At 40.9% G+C, this 21,933-nt stretch overlaps 5 protein-coding genes across 5 annotated transcripts; all 5 read left to right on the plus strand.

Annotated features, from left to right (window-relative positions):
• Positions 1–1,901: 1,901 nt before the first annotated feature.
• MELLADRAFT_85464 (uncharacterized protein) lies at positions 1,902–3,933 on the plus strand (the record flags this gene model as incomplete). Its single annotated transcript, XM_007408885.1, has 10 exons — positions 1,902–1,935; positions 2,056–2,108; positions 2,188–2,479; positions 2,692–2,744; positions 2,835–2,951; positions 3,029–3,175; positions 3,250–3,324; positions 3,382–3,477; positions 3,540–3,658; positions 3,726–3,933. 10 exons carry the CDS (start codon positions 1,902–1,904, stop codon positions 3,931–3,933), a joined length of 1,194 nt encoding a protein of 397 aa, XP_007408947.1.
• A 1,589-nt stretch (positions 3,934–5,522) lies between these two features.
• Positions 5,523–7,229, plus strand: MELLADRAFT_105613 (uncharacterized protein; the record flags this gene model as incomplete). The annotated part of the gene is made up of 2 exons (XM_007408886.1): positions 5,523–6,149; positions 6,216–7,229. 2 exons carry the CDS (start codon positions 5,523–5,525, stop codon positions 7,227–7,229), a joined length of 1,641 nt encoding a protein of 546 aa, XP_007408948.1.
• Positions 7,230–10,152: 2,923 nt separating this feature from the next.
• Positions 10,153–11,601, plus strand: MELLADRAFT_85466 (uncharacterized protein; the record flags this gene model as incomplete). The annotated part of the gene is made up of 4 exons (XM_007408887.1): positions 10,153–10,308; positions 10,408–10,790; positions 10,887–10,986; positions 11,074–11,601. 4 exons carry the CDS (start codon positions 10,153–10,155, stop codon positions 11,599–11,601), a joined length of 1,167 nt encoding a protein of 388 aa, XP_007408949.1.
• A 1,937-nt stretch (positions 11,602–13,538) lies between these two features.
• On the plus strand, positions 13,539–15,448 carry MELLADRAFT_62390 (uncharacterized protein; the record flags this gene model as incomplete). The annotated part of the gene is made up of 7 exons (XM_007408888.1): positions 13,539–13,615; positions 13,642–13,766; positions 13,852–13,937; positions 13,986–14,075; positions 14,204–14,996; positions 15,106–15,254; positions 15,392–15,448. The coding sequence occupies 7 exons, from the start codon at positions 13,539–13,541 to the stop codon at positions 15,446–15,448; spliced, it is 1,377 nt and encodes a 458-aa protein (XP_007408950.1).
• Positions 15,449–17,325: 1,877 nt separating this feature from the next.
• On the plus strand, positions 17,326–18,111 carry MELLADRAFT_62391 (uncharacterized protein; the record flags this gene model as incomplete). Its single annotated transcript, XM_007408889.1, has 4 exons — positions 17,326–17,400; positions 17,456–17,830; positions 17,888–18,040; positions 18,064–18,111. The coding sequence occupies 4 exons, from the start codon at positions 17,326–17,328 to the stop codon at positions 18,109–18,111; spliced, it is 651 nt and encodes a 216-aa protein (XP_007408951.1).
• Positions 18,112–21,933: the final 3,822 nt, after the last annotated feature.

The raw sequence follows: 21,933 nt of genomic DNA on the forward strand, positions 1-21,933 counted from the left end.
CAAGAGCCTGCTGGGAAAAGACTTCTGTGTCGTCTTGCAGGCTGCTCCATTTGTTTTATTTGAACACCTTCCTGATGACTATTGGCACTGTTGGATCGCATTGGTTCATTTGGCTTCTTACGTATTTCAAACTCGTATTTTCAACAAAGAAGAATACATTTCTGATCTGAAGGTGGTAGTCTCTCAATTCTTGAAACACCTGGTCGGCCGAACCGCGCAATGGACCAACAAACCCAAATTTCACATGCTCACCCACCTACCTGATTCCGTTGATCGTTTTGGACCGCCACCTCTGTTCCTAACGGATAAAATGGAAGCACAAAACGGGCCCACTCAAGAGGCATCGGTGAAATCGAACCATCATGCTCCTGGAAAGGATATCTCGAACACCTTAAACAACGAAAGACTTGTGAGGATGCTCATATCTGGCGGGTCTTTCTATGATTCCAAGCTTGGAATGCGAGCAACTGCTTCCAGACTCTTCAAAGAGCTCTTCCAAGAAAAAGAGATTAGGCACTCTGTTGGTCTCCACCTACCCGTCTCCGCCTCACTTTCAAGCAAAATCAAGGTCACATGTGTGTATACTGGTGCTTTATCTTTGGTTGCATTTCACAAAAATTTGACTTTATTATACGCTTACTCCTCAGATCAAAAAACTAAACATTCTGGTACCCAGCATCCCAAACAGCCTCCCAACGAAATTTTCACCCGTTGGCCGAATGCAGATTGGCGAAAAATCGACCGGTTTGTCCTTGAAAATGCGCGCAAAGTGGCTGAGGGCACCTTTTTATTGGTAAGCAGTGTTCCGTGTTTGAATTTCCCATCGCTGAAATCCTTCGTAGCTTATGACCATTGTAACCGCCAGATTGATTTTCAACCGGAGGGAGCTTCGCCTATCAAGATTGGGCGTGTGACTGACATTTGGCACCAAGTGTCATCCAACTTTATTTTGACTCAAGTTAAAAAAATCAAGTTGGCAACCGGACTCCACCCGTTTTATGGTATGAGAGAATGCAAAGAAACCAATCAGCATGTTTGGATTAACACAGATGTATGTTTTTTTTAGTTACCATAGTGACTGGAATTTGATGAGTGTTTTACCCACAGAATCTGTCATGTGTACTCAATGTGCAGCACAACTGCCACGACGCAAACTGTTCAGTGACCAAGACCAGAGCTTTCCGAATCGAACGTACTGCGGCGCAGAGCAAGAGGCCTGAGGTTACTCATGAGCCATTAAACTCTTTCATCATTAATGCAGGCTCCCACTATTCTTCCGAGTTTCATCGTGGTGTGACCGAACATGTCTGGTCCGAGGTTACCCCAGCCAAATGGAAGGACTCTGTCACCAAAGGCCTGTCAGCATGGTTTGAGAGGTGTCCTCCCAAAGGTGTGGGTGAAAATGTTGATGATTCCATGCAAGAAGAAGAAGATCAGGCTGGTGACATGGCAATGTAAAGGATTCATTGCCAACCAAATGTTGGACTATTTCAAGTGTTTTTCCAACTCATCAATTCTCTGATTATTTTACATTAACATACGCAGAATTGACCACTTGTTGTGTAGACACAACAACCTGTGGTTCTGACTGTGGCAGGCGGTAGGAATAAACACTTGCCCCCATCCCCTGGAAAACCTTGAAAAGTGCCCTATCTTCCGGAAGTACTTTTACCAAAGGACGCACACCATCAAATAGACGTCCATCTATCTCCCTGATGGTCTGGTAGTACCTAAACCAACAGTAGAATGGGTCAAACACTTTGTAGATGCAAGTGATGAACAAAACCTGATTTAAGAACATGGTTTTGAGGTCTTTTCTTGTCCGTTGAAAGTCTCTGTCACACCTTTTGACGGCGCCTGTGAAATTGCACTGCCAGGGCTCCACACACTCCTTCCACAGAATGCCAGTGGGATCTGGTGACATGTCACCCTGTGGTGAGGTGTGATCACCTCATGACATGTCTGTCATGAACACCCCTTGCTCACGAAGTTCTTCGATTTCTGAACAACTTCTGCCTTCAACAGTCATGCTCATCTCACCCTTCCCTCCAAAAGTCGACAACATCATACACCACACATTCTTCAATCTTGCCTGGGATGTTGGCACGGTGAGTCCAGCGTCTGTGCCAAATACACTGTGTCGCAATATGACGGTATTAGCGCTAACCCATGCATTCCAATGTCTAGACTAACCCTGCGGAATCCCATTCCCGACTACTCATATATCTTCATTGGTCATGTCCTGGCTCGAACATAAAATCCAACTCTTTGATGACCCTTGACCTCAACAACGGTCTGGTCTGTCTTCTCTCAGCATTTTTTCAGCGCGTCTCACTTGTACCAATGGATATGGATGATATTTTTGGATCTGATGACCCGATGGAAGACAGCCACCCGGGCCAGTCCCGTTCTCCGAACAAACCTTCTTTACGCCGTGATTTGTGTTCTTTATTGTTACTTTCTCTCTTGTTGTATCACCGTTTGTTACCTTAACTGACCAATCTTTCATTCTCCTCAACAACCCCTTTTGTTCACGCTCAGCTTCTGATCAATCTGTTAATCTGCCATTTTTGTGATCTTAGAGGTTAGAGGAGGCATTCAAGTTATGTTATCTCCTTCCTGATCGGTCAGAACACGCTGCCTGGTGAAGAATATTTGGGAACTCTGTCATACTTGGTATTTGCGTGTCAGAAGGGAGAACGGGGGCCACAGGCTTGAAGTGGATCGCTGGCCGGGTGATCCGAGTAAGTCATACGATTTTTTTTACGACTTCTTTTTAATTACTTTTTCCAACAACCTCGTTCCGCCATTTCCCTCTTCGACATTGTTCAAAGGACACTTTCAAAGATCAGATCGGCGAATTCATATTGCGCCCTGATCTTCAAGCCTTCAGCAAAACCGTTGCCGAAGATCACACTACTATGTTGCAGAGTTTAGAGGTTCTAACTTTTGTAAGTGAAAATTTGCTTCACACTCTTTTGAACACCTTTTTATTGTCACTGTTCACTAACTAACCCATCGCCCACAGAACTATCTGAAGGGTCTAAAGCCTGAATATGTAGATGCTCATTGTCCTGGCGATTATGTCGCCGGTGAGGCGTGTATTCCTGGCACCGCAATGTACATGTTTATTAAAGACAATTTAAAGAACCAGCGCAGTAAGGTGCGCTCTGCGGTGAGTCGCCTTGGAACTTTGATACTGAGTTTTGACCAATCAGTTCATAACCTTTTTTTTCATTTTGGAAATAGCTTCTCACCAACATTCTCGGAGTTCGCGAGGGTAGTTTACTCAAGGTTCCTGCTGCCAAATCAATGGTCATTCAGGTACATACATATCTATAAAGAATCGCGTGGGATCCTTGCTGACTCTCAATGATTCAGGTTGCCCGAACGTTTTTGGAAAGCGTACGTCCTTTGGAGGACAATGAGGTCTTGCCGAAATTGGGCCGGCCCACAGTGAAGCGAATCATCTTCATGGTAAGCAATCTGGTTTTCTAGGAGCCCAAATATCAGACTGACAATGTCTTTCATTCTTGTAGCGATATGTGACAGCGTACAACTACCTCAATCACACTGAGAATAAAAGACGTTGCCAATGGACGCTCTTGGACAAGGCGCTTGTGGATCTTCGTGCAAGGCCCGAAAGCAATACAGCTTTGTAAGTTTGTATCTCTACACTATGTTGTGAATGAGGGCTAACAGATAAAAACTCGGTTTACTTGCAGATACATCAACAAGATCATCCGGTATGACCGACAGGTTTTCGATGGCAAGCGAACATGGGCGACAATCAAAGCATCCGTCACACTCCCAGCCCCCTTTGTGGATCAGGTCCTAGCTTCCGTTCAAGACCAGAGTTGCTCAGATCTCATCGGTGATGAGAGCGGTCCTTCCGGTAATCAGGCTACGGGGGAGGACTTTGAGGAGGAGTAATATACCCAATGTAGATAGTTTAAAACACTCGGATCAAAACATGTTGTCCAAGATCTATGTAAACAGCCTTCTTTATTATTGTAAAGAATCTGTTTGGTCCTGCTCCTTCTGGCTGCTCACCGGGAACCATGATTGTGCGCGAGTACGTTTTCATGGCCGTGCCGTACCTGGTACTCAGCGCGCGGAAAACCAAGCCGAGGCACGTGCTGGCCGCCTTGGTGCTGCGTTTGTGACCTGTGAGAGCATCTTACGTGGACTCTGGCAATGGTGCTTGCGTCTATGTCACGCGGAGCACGGACAAATCCGTGATGCGAAGACATTCGTGCTCACATTGGCGAGACGGGGTGTAAATGCGTCTTCGAGACGTATTTACTGCACTCGTACATGTCACGCGGAGTCCCACTGCCATAGGATTCCGCGTGAAAATCACGTGAGAACCCTTCAGTGGTGTATCAGTGTACATATTTTTTGATCTAAATTTGTTGGAAATGAAAAAGTTGGCCATTGGCAATCTTTCACGGTTTTTGAGATCCAATCCTATGAAAAATTCCAATCAATTTTGGATAGCTGCCGATCATCCCATTTTGAAACTTCAATCAGAACCCCAAAAAGTGAAAAATTGGCCCCGTTATAAGCTGTTGAAAAAATACCCGGCGCTATGCCAGTCTTGGTGTTGAGCACTATAGGTTCTTTTTGAAAACTCAGGCGTTTTCTGTTTTTTTTTCGAAGTCATCAATTCTGCAAAGGGCCGTACCCTTTTAGCAAAACTTATCTTGTAAGTCCTACTCGCGTAGCGCCGGAGGTAAAGCTACATCATACGATAGATTTGCCTTTATAGGGGCATTCCGGGCCCTTTTGAGACTGGCTACAATTTGATTTGAATCGCTGAGTAATCTCAAGTAACTTGAGAATCATCTTGAATTGGGTTTTGGACCGGCGATTTTGGAAATAGAACGATCATTTGAGTTCGACTCCTAAATAACCATAACTCCGTCTGAGGTATGATGATCGATTGACTATTGACGACCTAGACCATGTCCATTATTGACCGATTGATGTGATAAAGGGGATTGGCTGAATCATGTAGTTAGTTTGGACACGATCGATTGGGTCCTGACTTGAAGTGTTCTTGGCTGGAATGAATATGATTGGTCTGAGTCGACCGAGTACATTTTCGGTTGGAAAGTATGAAGTCTTGGAAATGCAGGCTAGAACTCAGACAGGGCTGGAAATGGCTGAAAGTTGAATTTGTAAATTTTTAGACAATAAAGCTATGTAGGCTGTATTTGGTAGTCGGATCGGAGCTTGAAGTTTTTTTCTGGTTTTTGTGGATCCGCATAATTTTAAGTTTGAAGTTTTTTCACGTGCATTTGAAACAGATTTCAACAAGTTTGAAAATTTGGTCAACAAACCAAATTAAAATTAAAATGTATAGGCAGTCAGTTCATCCATTCTTTGTCCCTCTGAACCTCAACTTCAACCTCAACCTCAACCTTGACTTTTTAATAAATTCAATTTGATTCCTAAACCAACTTCAACTTCATCACTCATATCACAACTTATATCATCATCATCATCATCATCAAACCATGTCATCAATCGATTCAGTTGAGAATCGATTCAATCAATCTATCCAAACATTCAAATCACATCTGATCACTTTAAACCAACTTCAACAACGTTCTCATCATGAAGTTTTAAAATCATTCAATCATTCAAATTCACTTCAACTTTCAAATCAAGCTATTCAAATCCTTTCACATTTCTTAGATGATAAACTCAATTTATATCGATTTTTAAAGAGAGAAAAGTTTGATATCGAAAACACTTTGAAACTTCTTTCAAATACATTACAATGGAGACTTGATTCTCAAATCGATTTACTTTCATCATCTTCAATCGATCCATTTTACCTTCATCAACCTTTATTCTACTTTCACCCTCAACTCAAGGATAAATGGAATAGGCCTTGTGGTGTACTCAATCTTAAACACGTTAGTCGGACTGAGGATGGAACTTTGGATGGTTTGAAGGAATTCATTGCTTGGTCCTGGGAACTTGGTCGTCGGTACATGCAAGACTCTAATTCAGATTCACTCAACACTCTCCTTTCTCAATCCGATAATCTAAACCCGAACTCTGATACCGAGTCAGTTCCAATTCAGCTTCAAATGGTTATTATTGTTGATCTCAAGGATGCCTCTCTCAACAATCTGGTCAGTTTTTTCCCTTATTCGAAACTCTCCTGATATCATCTTACTAACTCGATTCTTGAAGTATAGGAACTCGAATTACTCCCATATTTCATGGATCTACTCAAGAATAATTTTCCAGGAATGGTGGGAGCCATCTTTGTCCTCAACTACGGTTGGATGTACTCAGGAATGTGGCAAGTAGCCAAAAGAGTTTTACCTCAATCTACACTTGATCGGATCATGTTTCCAAATCAAAAAGAGTTGTTGAAGTTCTTCAATCCTTCCAATTTATTAACCCAACACGGCGGAAAACTCGAATATCAATACCATCATCTCAATAATCCAATCATTAATCTATATGGGAAACCACCTTCTGTTACCACCACCACCACTACTACAGCGCCACCCATCAACACTACCTTGCCTACAGAAGAACCAGCAGAACTTGACGACCAATCCACTCCGAACATAATTCCCATCTCTGCATTGTCACCTAGCTTATCCCGACGATCTAGTCTAGAATCTTTGCGAGATCTCTTCTTCTCAGCTCCTACTACACCTTGGGCAACATCATATCCGGGAACCCCGCCAAGAGCTCATGCTCGTCCAAATTGGTTAAGTATGACCACCGTCCATACAGGACATCATACACCTGTTGGCAATCATCAACGGCATCATTCACTCTCGGTCTCCAAGTTTGGAGAAGCTATACGTGAAAACCTTTTGAAAAAAGTTCAAAGGGAAGAATGGAATGAAGCACCATTACTTCGGTCTACAAACCCATTAAGGGATTTTAGACTTCACCTTCCTAGTAGGAAATTGACTGCTGAAACAGAAGAACTTACACCTACCAATTCGGATTGTTCAGCTACTGTTGTACCTGATGAGGAAGAAGAAGATCAAGAAGCTGATGATCAGAGTCCACCTATGCAAATCTCGATTTCTTTACCTGACCACTCGACTTCTTGGAATAGTTCAACTAAAACTGATCATAAGGATTACAAACCAAAAGGACAATGGCTCATTAAGATTGGTTCAACATCTTCAATTGTAGACCACACCATATCACCATCAGGTAATCATATATTCCTTTCAAAATAATACGTCTGTTTTGTTTTTGGCTAATCCTGATTTTTCTTCTTATAGATCTTTTATCCATTCATTCACAAATCAATGATGAACCGATCAATAAACCGATCATGAATAAAAGAAGAAAACGAGATCTAATCAAATTAAAAGTTTATGAAGTATTTCAAATCCAACGAAATCTTAAATGGATTTTAAATTTAATCTTTTTTTCTAAAAATCAATCTTTCTTTAATCTTAAATGGATTTTATTGATTTTATTGATTCTGTTTAAAAATAAAAATCATTTTAAGTTTCGAGAACTTCTTTATCGACTTTTTCGTAGGATTTTTAAGGTTCATCGGAATTTGATTTGATTACTTGAGAAAACTTTTTTGATGTTTTTTTTTCTTCTTTCTTTTGGTTTATAAAGTGTTTTTTTTTGTTTCTTTTTTGCATTTTTGCATTTTTCTTTTCTTTGATTTTCATTCTTTTAATCTGTTTTTCATTCCATTCATTCCATTTTTTCTTTCATCAAAAATCATTTCTTTATTTTTTTTCTATAAAGCAGTCAACCGATTTATGTATCAAAAAAGGAGAAGAAAACAGATATATATGTAATTTTGGATTTTCTCAAAGTTTTCGAGTTGGTCATTTTTCATTTTGTATTTCTATGATGTAGTAAGAAGTATTTTGTATGTAATTTTTTCTTTAATTGTATGATTATTTATAGATTTAATCTATTGGAAATGTATGATTGTTTTTCTTAATTTGAGGAAATCTTCTATCATGGGCTTTTGCTTCATTGGATTTCAAAGATTTTTGGAGTTCTTGATTTGAAAATGTGTAAGTACTTGGTTTTAAGGATTCAAGTTAACCATTGGACACCAATGACATGAAAATTGGTTGCAAATGTAATGATTCAAAATGTAAAAAGATTGAAACTTGGAATGATTTTACAAATTGAATTCATCTTCTTCTTATGGTGGCTGTAGAGTGCCAAATGAGTCAAAACACCAAACTGGTAAATCAACTTGAAACTTGCCCTCAAAGCCCTGTTCAGCGTTTCCCAAGTCTGAGTTGACCAACAACACTTTGCGCCTTATTACTACCTGTCTGCTCAGTGTTTATTCTATCAAGTGTTCCTTTATATCAGCTACAAAGTCTTTCTCTGGAGTCATTACAAGTAGCATTGAACTTACAAGAAATTCCTGTTGAAAAATGTGTTGCATTTTCTTCTTGGTGCTTGCTGTTGAAAAGCAAGTTGTATCAATTGCTTAAAAAATCATCATATCCACTCATCAATGGATCATAGTTACAAGATAACACTACAGGGAACTCATTATAATATCTATCAAGATTTAATTATGAAGATTCTTTCAAAGATCATCATCTTGAAGAACTGCATTCTTTTTAAAAGCTTTGAATGTCTGAAAACATCATCTTGAATTGCATTAGCCTCTTGCCCTCAATTATAGACCTGTAGTCTCCATTCAGTTCTACATAATGAGAGACGCTTTAGCACACATATTCCAATGGAGCTTTCCTCTCACATATATCAGCATTGTATACAGATCACTAGTATTCAGTATGTGATTTGAGCCAATACTCTCCTGTGACCTTTCTTGTCTGGGGGAAGAAATGCATTCATGTGAGATTGATGTCCACCATATAGTGGGTAGTGTCTAAAAGCGTGTAATGTCGGGCCGGTTAGTACGGCCAAAAAGCTGATTTATCAAAAACTCCATTGGATGAAAAGAACTTTCTCTACTGTAAAAATTGTTAAAAACAACATGTTCAATACAATTTTGGATTCCTATCGATGTGAGGATTCCAAATCTGCCCTCGGCTTCAAAATTAGATCAATTTTATGGGCTTCATGAACTTTTTTCTCAAAACACCCGATTTCACTTAGCTTAACAAAGCCCTCTCTGCGCGGCCGCGTCCGCGCCCTCGCAGAGGGGCTTAGGACTAATCGTTGATTTTTGGCTTGAGCACTACACTCCTTAAGTGTCTCTAAGGAGTTTTTTGAATTTTTACGCTTCCCTCACAAACCAACCTCACTTGGCCCTGCTGGGAAAGTTGTTCATGATCATTTTCTACATGTGTATATCTTGTTATCACGAGAGAAACACTACCCCACCATGCTGTTCTTGAGGGAATTTTCAAGCCTTATGTCTCACTTGTAAAGGGGCATACAGGGTGAATTTGCACCGTACCCGATTTTTGGCTCATTGCTACAGGTGTTTTGTAAGAATCATCAACCTCCTTTTTTGGCCACACCGTTCACACTGGCCATGATGCTAGACTACGAGATTATGTAGAATTTTTATCAGAACAACTTTCCCTGCGGAGTCAGGTGAAGTTTGTTTGTGAGGGAAGCGTGAAAACCCGAAAAACTCCTTAGAGACACTTAAGGAGTGTAGTGCTCAAGCCAAAAATCGACAATTAGTCCTAAGCCCCTCTGCGAGGGCGCGGACGCGGCCGCGCAGAGAGGGCTTTGTTAAGCTAACGATTTCACGCGTTTAGGCACTACCCACCATATTACTATTGAGCAACAAAATATTCATCAGAATATTGAACTGGTCAAGAGTCTTGTAACAATAAGATTTTCAGGCTTATAGTAATGTGTGGATGAGGATTTCATAAAGAAAAAATGACAACCAGATGTTGAGAAGATATCCAATGACACAAAGAAAGCCCCTGCATGATTTGACCACTCCTGTTGAAATGATACATCCAGGGTTGCCTTGGATCTTAGTGGCTGTAGATTTATCCGGTACCCTCCGGGCACTGTGGCTCGCATTCAGCCCCGGGTCCGGGGTCGCGGGTCATGTTGCACTCTGGGTTACGAAAGTTTGAGCAACCACGATAGCATCACCAAGCGAGACCTTCAATCACGTTGCCACACCTGTCCTCAACAACTTCATCTCTATCGAAGGCTTCAGGAAATACATAAATGGACGGATTCGAAGTAAGACTTCAATTGGTTTCTATTCTCAGAAAACTTTCATCATCACAAAATTCGATTCAAACCACCATTCGATTCTTACTTAAACATCGATCAAAATGCGGTGAGGACCTTTGGGATTGTTTGATGGAAGAATGTCAAAATGTAAGTTTTATCTAATCCAAATTGTTTTGGATGACAAGATGTGAACAACAGTGAAAGTGAATTCATGATGAACTAACATTTCTGCTTCATTGAACGTAGGCTAGTCTCAATGCAAGGATTAATATCCTTTACCTCGTGGACTCTCTTCTCATAACCACTTCATCAACTTATTCTAGTTCTCATACAACAACAAATAACTCAAATCCAAAACATCAAGAAACAAAAACCATGAAATCAAATCCGTCATCAAATCCTTTAAATCAAGATCATTTAAATAATTATGGTCAAATGATTAAAAAAGATTTAAAAAGATTGATTGAATTGATTGTACCCATTGAATTTCAAAAAAAAGGTTTATTGAATTTAATGAGTACACAACAAGTTTTGAAAAATTGGAAAAATCAAATTAATTTAATCAATAAGTTTATTAATTTAGATGAGATTGAAGAGATTGAAAATTTGCTTTCAGAACGTAAAACAATGTAAGGAAAACAACACTTTTGATCAGATTTGAATTGATTCGGTTTCAATTTGTCTTCTATGATCATATATGCTGATTATAATCTTTGGTTTCTTAGATTGGCTAATGCGCCTGTTGATACGAGACATTTGGATAACGATTTTCTAGATTTTTCGAAGCGAGATATACTTGACCGGATAGATGATGATCGAGAACGCGTAAGTTGCTTTGACCCATCGGAGATCCTAAGATGATGTGATTTCATTCTAATTCGCCTAATGCCCCTCCACCGGATCTTGATGTAGCACAAACGTCTTCGAGAGCGAATTTGGGTGTTACCCATCCCTCCTACCAGTTCATTATCTATACGACCAGGTCCAAGTAACAAGCCATATTCTAGTTATCCAACTCATCGACTTGCTACACTTCTTTATACTTCTCTCAGAGCTTCTGCGTCGGATAAAAGAATTCTTACGAATGAAAAACCATGTTCTCCAGCTCATCGATCACATTTAGCTAGTTCATCCACAAGTTCAACTACGAGTCCAGAAGATGATCGATCTCCTATTCGTTCACCTGCACAATTTTCTTCATCACGTCCTACTACTCTCAATCGACATAATCCTTCTTCGTATAATCTATCTTATAAAGAATGTGACTTGAGTATTCAATTGGAATGTGATCAAATGATCTCTGCGAATGCCGAGGATACAGGTGAGGCTGGATTAGAGAGTATGGACTGGGAAGCTATGAGGATTGAACATCAAAGGTGTTATGGACTTCGACCTTCATCTACTCATACTCCACCTGATAGTCCTAATATTGATACTTAGTCAATAGCTTTCTTTGATTTCTTTCAACGATCAATTTGACCATGTATGAATATCACTGTAAATCAGAGCGGGATAAGAAATCTGATAAATAGAAACACTCTGAGATAATACTCGAAGAAGGATGTTGATCATGACAAGGATCCTCATGTAGCGCTGTCAAGAGGAAGAGTGTAAGGTTCAGGATCTGAAGGTTAAAGTGGTAAACAGGGTCAACAAGAGCTCACCAGTAGTCCCAACAATGTAACAAGATGGAGAATTTGCATATTTGGTTGGTAACTTGGTTGATATTGTGAGTGAGATTCGAATCCATTGGTATTGGCCATAATTTAAAGTAGTATGATGAGATTGACCAGGGGAGCCTCAAGATGGGAGTCCATCTTCCTCTACCAGCGGAAAGACAGCCCTTTACAACGAGAACCTGAGGATTTCAGCCATTGTGAGGAATATAGCTTGACTACAAAATGGGAATTTTGTAGTGTGGATCAAAGCTTATGACAGTTTTGTAATGGGCACTGAATTCAACACACCTGCCTTCTATAGATCTTGAAACTTTTTGCAAAAGAAATGGAGCATATCTGGTTTTACAGGGTCGTCATAAAGCTGGAATTGCTTCTTTCATTCATACAAACTGATCTTACAAAGAATGACTCTCCAAGGCTTTTACTGGAGTTCACACAATTATTGACAAGGGACTGAGAAAATTCCGAATGATCTTTATAATGTTTCTTAATTGTAGATTTCGTATCCTTGATCGCTCAAGATATATCGCTCCCTTTATCTAGAGTATATCTCACCGCCAGACAAATAACCCCCAAGAAGTCAATTCAGGGATTTCTGTGGGGCCGCGCAATCCGTTGGATCAATACTCCGGGTGCCACATTCCTTGAACTTAAGCGATGCATCCGAGATGGGCTCTACGCCTGGGGTGCGTATCAAGCTGGCAGGAAATGACCTAGAATTGAAAGACATCAAATCAATATAAGAACACTTCTTTTATCACGTGTGTCTTTCAAACATGAATCAAATCCGGTTAGATTTCCATGGCAGGGATAATGTATAGTTTTGCATCGCTTTTTGGGCATACATACCTACCAAGAACCCGAGCAAGAGACTCTAGATACGAGGTAAACTATAACAAATTGCTATCTCGTTGGCAACAGGCGAGGCGGCGTCACACATCTCTCGATTCACACAGGCATGATTTCTGATGTTGCAAATTCCAGCCATTCGATGAGCGTGGACTATGTATGTACAGTCGTTTTCAAAAAGCTTGTCCAAATTGGCCCGCAAAACTTGAGCAATTTAGCAGTGAATATGTGGCAAGCTTATTGAAAACGACTGTACTAGACTTCAGAGTCGCTATCGGTGTTTGGGCAGCCTCCGAATGCTAGATACCGCCCAACCCTTCACTACTCCCCGGTTTGTGTAGTGTCCTGGCGACCGCCGGAGGGCAATGCCAAATATCACAAAGGTCATGCCTCGAACTATTGCAATGGTCGATCACTTCTCAAATTCCGGCCTCAGTATCCCAGGTGAATTAGATCATAGTGCTTTCGTATGAGTGTTCATTCAGCCTCGGTGATCTAGTGATGGGATGTCTTTCGAGCAACAAACCCCCTGAGGCTCGGTCGATTACAATATCAACGCTGCAAGACCCATTGGCTTGGGAGTTACCCACCGAGATGAGATCGTCGAACCAGGGATTCCGAGGCGTGATAGCATTTCAATCCTTAGGCTCTTCATAAAAGGTCTGCGTATGCGAGATTTTGCTTCCCTGTTGTCCTCGTCCGTGTCCCTTTCACTGCAAACCTTCTACCAAGATATCCAGAGTAATACTACCCCTTCGATCTCTTCTGTAATAACTAATTCATCACTTCAGGCGCTTTTAAGGACCACTTAGCATACAATCAGTTATGTTTGTTTTAATGAAATCCTTGATGTCGATTTTGCTACTGCTTAGCATCGAGAAGCTTACTCCCACCCAAGCTAAGAGTCTGGATGGGAACTATCACCAGTGAGTCTCGAAAACATCGCTCAAAGGTATTCTAATCAACACGATGCTCACAGAAGCTTGGTCAGACTCACTCGCCGGCGAATGAACCAGGAGCTCAATTTAAAGATGCCAGTAACTGAACCTTGTGACGGACGAATCTGTGCCACAGTCGGTATGAATTTTTTCCTCCCAACTCGTTTTCTGATACTTTGTGAGCTTCATTAGACATCCAAGCTAAGAAAGATGTACCTTCACAGCTGGAAAAGTGATAGGCGCCCGACTAGCTGCAGCAGCCCCCTGCGCGCGGCAGGATATAGCCGATCAACTTATAACGGACGCCAAGGTTGGTGTTAATTCATGACTTGCCTGGAGTTATGTGACATGCTGATAGGTGTGGTATTGCCAACCACAGACGAATCCTTTGGTCAAAGACGATAAATTGCGTGTGCAGTTGATTGCATGGGCAAAACTCATCTGTGAGGTTAGTTGATGATTTGTTTCAGTGATTTCAAGGTTAAATGTATGTGACTGAAGGTCTTATGTTTTTATTGGCCACATCTTACAATTTGAATGATTCGACGGCAATGATAAACTGCTACACGGCATCAGTCGGAGAAAAATACTCACCCCGATTATTCAAAGAATCCCCAAACACAAAGAAATTTCTTGTATTGTCTAAAGGCTCCGGTCAATCATGAATTGGATGATTGTATTCCTAAACAATTTGAGGGCAATGATCCGAATGTATTTTTTGATCCCAAGGTAGGAAGTGTGGCTCTGGGTTCCAGACCCGAAACATTTCCGCGCCAGAAACAGCCTGGTGGATCAACAACACAAACACAGAATGCATCCACTGCAGTGACCGCACCTGCAAATGCGACTTCATCCACTGCAGTGACCGCACCTGCAAATGCGACTTCATCCACTACAGTGACTGCACCTGCTAATACGACTACGTCCACTACAACGACTGAACCTGCTAATTCGACTACATCCACTACAGTGACTGAACCTATTAATACAACTACATCTACGCTACAACTATTGTCGGATTCGACGCCTACCACCACGGATTCAAATAAAGATAATAATAGTCCCAAGACAGACAATTCCGATCAGGGGGGGAAGAAAGGAGCTGTAGACGCCTCAAAGGGAAAGGTTGTTGATGCTTCCACACTCCCTGAGAAGTGCAATAAGCCCGAGGTTCGATATGACGGTGGTCTCGGGGGCAGAAAGGCTACCGAAATGAGCTATGAGCCAGTAGACAAAACATTTTATGCCCATGGGACAGCATTGAGTAAGTCTGGACCAAAAAGCGAGTTTCTTTATTGCGTGTGCATAAATCGTCCGCTAACGCCCTGGTCACATTGTACTGGAAAAGATTTTCAAATTATAACCGATGGTAAGTTTCTCCTTTTTCTACTTATAATTTACTCAAGATCACAAATAATCATAAGATAAAACTAAGACTGCCCTTATTGATTAATGATTTTGAAAAATTCCTTCTCTAGCAATGTGTGACAAGATTCTTGCATGTCTCAAAGGGGCCAACAAGAAAGAAGACGAGGTGCAAAAAGTATTCAAAAGCTGTAAAGACGTGTCCAAAGCTATAGGACCGGTCAAGAAGGATGGAAAGGCTGCAGATGACTGGAATGCAGCGGTGAGTGTTTTTGTTCCATATTGTGTTAAGAATGCATGTGAAACAAACTTGATCATTCTGAACCTTTTTTTGCTTGTTTGATGCAATATTTCATTCTGATAACCAATAGTTGTAAGTGATACTTTTTCTCAATCAAGTACGTTTGGCAAAGGCTGATATTAGATGATTACTCAGTGGAATCTCCACCAACTTGAAGTCGAAGGATGGCAAGTAGAAAAGTGAGAAATCGATAAAGGAAATTTTCCATTGCCTATACATCGGAATATAATGTTAACAGATACAGATCACCGATCAAATCTTTCGACGGGAATAACTTTTGAAGATGTTAACTCATGGATACAAACTCATATCTCTTCTGTATCTCTAGTTCAGACATTTCATAACCAACCTACCTTCGCAAACGGACAGGTTCATCATTCCTGGATTAAACCAATTTTACATGTTTCAAATGAGACGATTCCTTAATGCTCTACTGTATTATATTAAAACCTGTTCTTGATGAACATATAAAATCTGCTCGAAGTCAAAATAATTGTAGATTATATGATAACTAGAGCTTACGCGGGCAAGCCCGCTCCGAGATTCAAGCCTCCGTACAGCCCATTCAGATACTTTGTCTAATAATGTATTATTGATTGCGCTTGCTTAATTTGATTTCAAGTCCGCGCAACGGTCATATGCAATTCCACATGGAGCTAAACTGTAGTCTTTGTCGTGTACAATACAGCTGAAGTTTAAAGAAACAAGATCCCTCCCGCCGATCATTCTTATAAATATTGACACAACCCATATTCACAATCATACAAGACGCCAATTCACCAACCCCAATCTTGATTACTTCATCTGAAATGCTAATTTTCGAACTCATGAATCATGATTTCTGGCTCTCCATGCCAAGGAATGTATATTGTCACGTTCCTCCTTATCACCCAATCTTCAAGGTACAATTCTTTGATTCGATGTTTCGGATTGGGTTCTGCTGCAGATTCTGCAAAAATATTTGTTAGCGTGGCGAAATTAGTATACAATAAACACATTTACCTTCAAGATAAGCCACGATCAATTGGGCTATCATCCACTCTTTAACTCCGAGCATTTTTCCACTCAAATTTGTCCAACGTACTAAACCGTGTCCGTAAACAAATGCATGTTGGTACAGTTCCATCCTCCGGGTGATTGATACGATAAGGGCAGGTGTAATTTTACGATAGTGTGTGTCGCAGAGATATATGTTTAATGGTAAGTTGATGATTGTAAGTGAATAATGATTCAATAGTCAATTCAGTTATAAATTTTTTCCCCCAATCTTCCGTTGAAGTATACTTCGCGAGTTTTATGAGTGAATGTCAAATTCCTTTTCCACGTTTCCACCAGAATAAGTCAAACAATAGATATCAATGACTAAGACGGAAATAGTACTTAAAGTTGTATACCCAGTTACCCAGTGGACTTTTACTTTCCATCTTCGTATCGATTATCGGCGGGTAGCCATTGAAGCCAAAGCCTAATCAAAATTATTCCTCTTCTCATCGTGATAAACACGTTGGTTAAACAATCATGCTATTTGAGAACTAATCTCGGTCAGTGTCTTCGATCCGTTGATTCTAGTTACTAATTCCATACCATTGTGTTCACTGTTCAGCAGTCTCATTTTGTCCAAGTAAGGCTAACCTATTACAGCAACACATCTAACTATAGTTAGGTCCACAACCCCTACAGTGAATCAACCTCAACCAAGGAGACAGTTCCCAGGAAGGACTATAGGTGCATTCCGTAGGATGCCTAAATTAAGTCATTCGATAGTGATCTTTTACCTTTTTTGTTCGAGTTACGCGGCGAACACATTTTCCCGAGTCTAACACATTTCATAATTCATTATTTCTTAGCCCCTGTCTGTCTCTTATATTCTAACCCTTTTATATGCAATACCTCATACGCGTTCTCGACATGACATCTCCATACTAAATCTCATCCATCTTTCCAAATTACCCCCAACCTTTCACACTCCACACGGCCAAGTACCTTCGGTCATATATTACTTTCCAGGCTCCCCAGTCACAACCCTCCCAACATGTACATCGACATTCCTGCTTTTGTTGATGGCCGCCAATTCACAATAAGCTGCAAATTCGAAATTCTTGCTGATGTGCGCTTTCCTCTTACTAATTTTCTACCATATGCTTATATTAATTCTCTTGCAGGGCCATTTGCGACCATTACCTCCTTCTTGGACCAAACAATTCCACTCTACCATCAGCATTGAAAACCAAGACGGCGAAAATGTACTTCACGTCATCAAGGGTTATCCCGCAGACCTGGCGTTTGACGCTGTTTCTGTAGACGGAATCTACGTAATCAGTGGACGCTTAATATTCCTCAATAATTCATGCACACCTCGGCTGTTTTATGAGCCTGATTATCAGCTCATCTCGCGCGTTTCAGACGACTCATCCTCAGTTTTCACCAACCAGGTCTCCGTTCAAAGCGTGGGTCTAGTCAAATCAGTATCAACATCAAGTGCTCAGTTTCAAGGTGCAGTATGCCTCGTCGTAACACACGACAATTATGATTACGTTGTGAGTGCAAAAATGTTCATGCAACCAACACAATACATGTACTGATGTTTTTCTCAGTCCGAACGCCTGGTATCATTCGATGTAAAATATGTATGCAGCGCATCAAGTTCTATCATCATCCCCGACCATTGGAACTTGATCGGGCATGAAATATTCATTATTGGTTTCATTATAGGAAAAAATGAAGTAGATTACATGTGGCAAGTAGAGGTATGTGCAATCTTCTCACATAGTATATGGAAAAGGTCACTTACAGTGACTTCAAATGTTGTCTTTGGTAGATAAGCGCAATTGGACAATTGTAAATGGACATGGAGCACATAATGAAAGTAAATGTGCAGGATGAATATCAAATTTCTTTATATCTACGCTCATTTCTTTATCACAGAGTCATTGTATTATGTCAATTTAACACAACCTCCTTCCTTTGTTGAAATTTGTACTGTGAATGTCGCTGTCATTGCACTTCATCCAACACCCACTGCACCTGGATCTCCGTTGAATTAATAAGATCAATGTGCACATTTCAATCTTGCGTCCTCTATTCACACAATCTGAAGACTGCAAAATCAGACTACGTCGATGCGAAATTCAAATCGAAATTACTAACCTTTGAGCCAACAATGAGCGAAATACCACGTTAGTCGTTGCCTTTTCCCCAGTTCTCGACACCAAGGCAATGCGGACATTCTCAAATGACGTACACCTCGACAGTCCTACGTACAATTGACTGTGGGCAAATACTGGTGCACTGAGGTATATACCAACTCTTTCAAGACTTTGACCTTGAGCTTTGTTGATTGTCAAAGTAAACGCGGATGTTATCGGAAATTGAATTCTTGAAAACGGAATTGGATGGTCTAAATCACCAGAATGAACAAATTTCATTCGTGGAATGGCAACCTCTTCACCATAATTTGGTCCAGTCATTATCATGCATCGAAGAACATATTTGCCTTTTTCCATCACAATCAGCCTAGTCCCGTTGCAGAGCCCAACGCTCAGCTGCAAGTTTTGCAACACCATGATGGGCTGTCCAATCTTAATATAAATCTTATGGTCCGGAAAACCTGGGAAATCGATGTCATTGAGACATTCCGTAGCCACAGGATCGCAATAATCCTCGTTCATTTCATCTGATGAGATTGACACCAATTTGTTGTCACTTAATTGTTCCAATATTGCGCTATTCATCTTGTTTACTGTTGAGTTTAAGGGTGTGATTAACAATCGTCCTGAGTAATACTCAGCCATTTTTCTCCAACCAGTCGCAGAGTTAAATGTTTTAATATCTTCATACAACCAGCGTACTAAGTTAGGCGCTGACATGGCGAACTTAGGTAACAATTCGCACTCAACGTACTCGAGCGGTATTACCTGTGTATCTTTAGACTGAAGCTTCCCTTCCCCTAAATCTAGTAAATACTTTGCGAACCGTCGAGTTTGATCTCCTTGTTGTCCAGTCTGAACCCGCAACCGCAAGTTTTCTTTTAAGGTAAATTGTCGGAGACCGTTCCACAAGAAAGAGGTTTTAAAACATGCACTGCGCTGGGACCAAATTGATGCATGAGGTACAATAGGCAACGTTTGTCTAAAATCCCCGGCGAAAACTACGCTTAAGCCTCCGAATGGGGCATTAGACCGACACATATGCTGCAGACTACGATTTACTGCTTCAATAGCATGCTTATGCTGCATTGCAATTTCATCCCAGATTATCAACGGTGCTCGAAGGATCGATTTGCTTCTAGCGTCTCTTCCAGTGAGATCACATGTACTTTCATGATCAACCTTGAGTGGTATGTTGAAAGCTGAGTGTGCAGTCCTTCCGTTCAACAATAGAATTGCGGCAACCCCAGAGGAGGCGACTGCAAGCGGTAGTAAATTTTTTGAATAAAAATAATGTAGGATCGTATTGAGAGTGTAGGTTTTACCCGTACCACCGGGACCATCAAGAAAACATAGAATCTGTCGAGACTCTTCGTGCGCTTGTGTCACATAGTTCACCAGTTCCGCCTGTTCAGTGTTGAGTGAAGGCAATCTTTCCTCATATGCCGCTAAAGATGATAGGCCGCGCCCCAAATCAAAAGCATTGGGTTGAAAAGATGTGACAATCTCGTGATCTAAATACTCGAGTAAAGTTGTTCTAAATCCAATGGATTCCGCGTCTTTCCCCATGTCGTTCAGCACGTTATCCAGTAAAGCAAAGCCGTACACGTATTTGATTTCATCCACTATCTCCGTTTGACATCCATACTGCTGCAATTGATTCTCAACGTCTTCGGGAAAAAAAGTTTTGAACTTATCCCATAAAGCATCTGGCGAAGCCACCACTCCATAAACCAATATTAAAGCAAATAGGTTTCTCATTTGTGAAGCCGATGACCAAAGTGACGCCTCCGACATCGCCGTTTCATGATGGATATCGGATTCGAGCAATCCCAGTTTGTCGGCTGCCTTGCGGAATGTTTTATAGACTACGCCATCAACCGTTCTCAAGTCTTCAAAAGAGGTCGGCCCTCTCACATTACATAACAATAAGCGGAGAAAATATTTCTCCCCATCGGAAACATTCGCAAAATACATTCTACCGACTGGCCTAAGTTTTTGCTCTCTAGGAAGGAAGCCTCCATTTTTCCACAGAAAATATTTGACGACATCCACATAGAATAAATCCCGTGCTTTCATATTTCCTAATCCTTTTGAGTCTTCTGCGCATAAACGGAAGAATTCAGTTAAAGTCGATTTCGGCGGAGGTCCTAGATTAAGTCGTCGCTGCACCTCAGACTCGTCTGTGAAAAATACTAATTGCGAATCTTCCAAATGTAAGCTGAGCCTTACAACAAACGGATCTCTACTGTTCATAACAAATTGAAATAAACGATATGCACCTACAATATGTTCAATATCAACATCAGTCCGCAGGGTAAACTGGTAGAATCTTCATAACTCACATTCTGGTGCACTTATATATTGGTATTCTTGAAACTCAAGTATTTCATCATCCCATTCAGATGTTGACCCATTCGGATTCTTTTTGAGGTTGAAATGTCAGTAAAGATAACCTTCTTCTTTTCTATATACCAAAGCTATTACATACCTTTATTTTTATTTGGATACGCGTCCTATCATGCCCTTTTGTTAGATATTTGTAAAGGTACCTCACGGGCTTGGTTCCTAATGGAATTTCAACGTTTATATGACATTGGAATAGCATTAAAAGATATTTATTGTAGGAGACTACGTTGGCGTTGCTGAATTTGTTTGGGCCGTTCTTAAAAGTCCTTCCATCATCAGGCCGGCGGTAGTTGTAGAACCCAGAATCAGAAATTGTAGTTTCATCACAGAATTGTTTCGGAAATTTCGCCTTGCATGCACCGTCGACCCAGCATGGCTGTTTTTGACAAGGTCCATGAAGCATGTGAGTTGTGACCAATTTGTAAAGCAGGGGTTCTTCAACTTCATCCGGTAATACAGCTGTCACCAAAGCGTCAACTTCGTCTGCGGTTTTTGGTTTGGTCTTGTCGTCAAGAATGCATAGAATATGGGCATGTGGTAGGCCCCGTTTCTGGAACTCGACAACCATGAGATGTGAGATTACAACCCCCAACCGGTCTTTCTTTAGTAGCTCTTCACACAGTTTTGTCAACTTCAGGTGAAAAACCCTTGCAACTATATCGGGCCTGTCCTGCGCTGTTTCCCCATATTTCAGTTCACTTTTTATCTCCTCCCATTCAGGATTAGTCGTCATGGTGATAAATAATGAGGGGGTCCCATATTCTCGTACTAAGGCCATTCCATCATGATATAACTCGCTCATATGCCGAGGACCAGGATGAAAAGAAGAAGGAAGGATAATAGACCTTCCCGTTGTCCCAGCGGGGTCGTTGAAACCTTCTTTTATTCCCTGGTAAGACTCAGCCTTAATCTTTTTCTGATTTTGCCTAACCCATCTGAGATTGTTCCTTTCGACGCAAAGGTAAAAGTCAACGATCAATTGTTGAGTTAACCGTTGTCCATGAATGAAAGGTGAGAATTTGTTTTCTCTTTCAAAAAGCAACCACGCAGCCCATTGGAGGTCCGAGACGGTATAATTTTCTCTC

This window comes from Melampsora larici-populina (genome assembly GCF_000204055.1).
Source record: "Melampsora larici-populina 98AG31 unplaced genomic scaffold MELLAscaffold_14, whole genome shotgun sequence".
In the NCBI taxonomy this organism is placed as follows: Eukaryota; Fungi; Basidiomycota; class Pucciniomycetes; order Pucciniales; family Melampsoraceae; genus Melampsora; species Melampsora laricis-populina.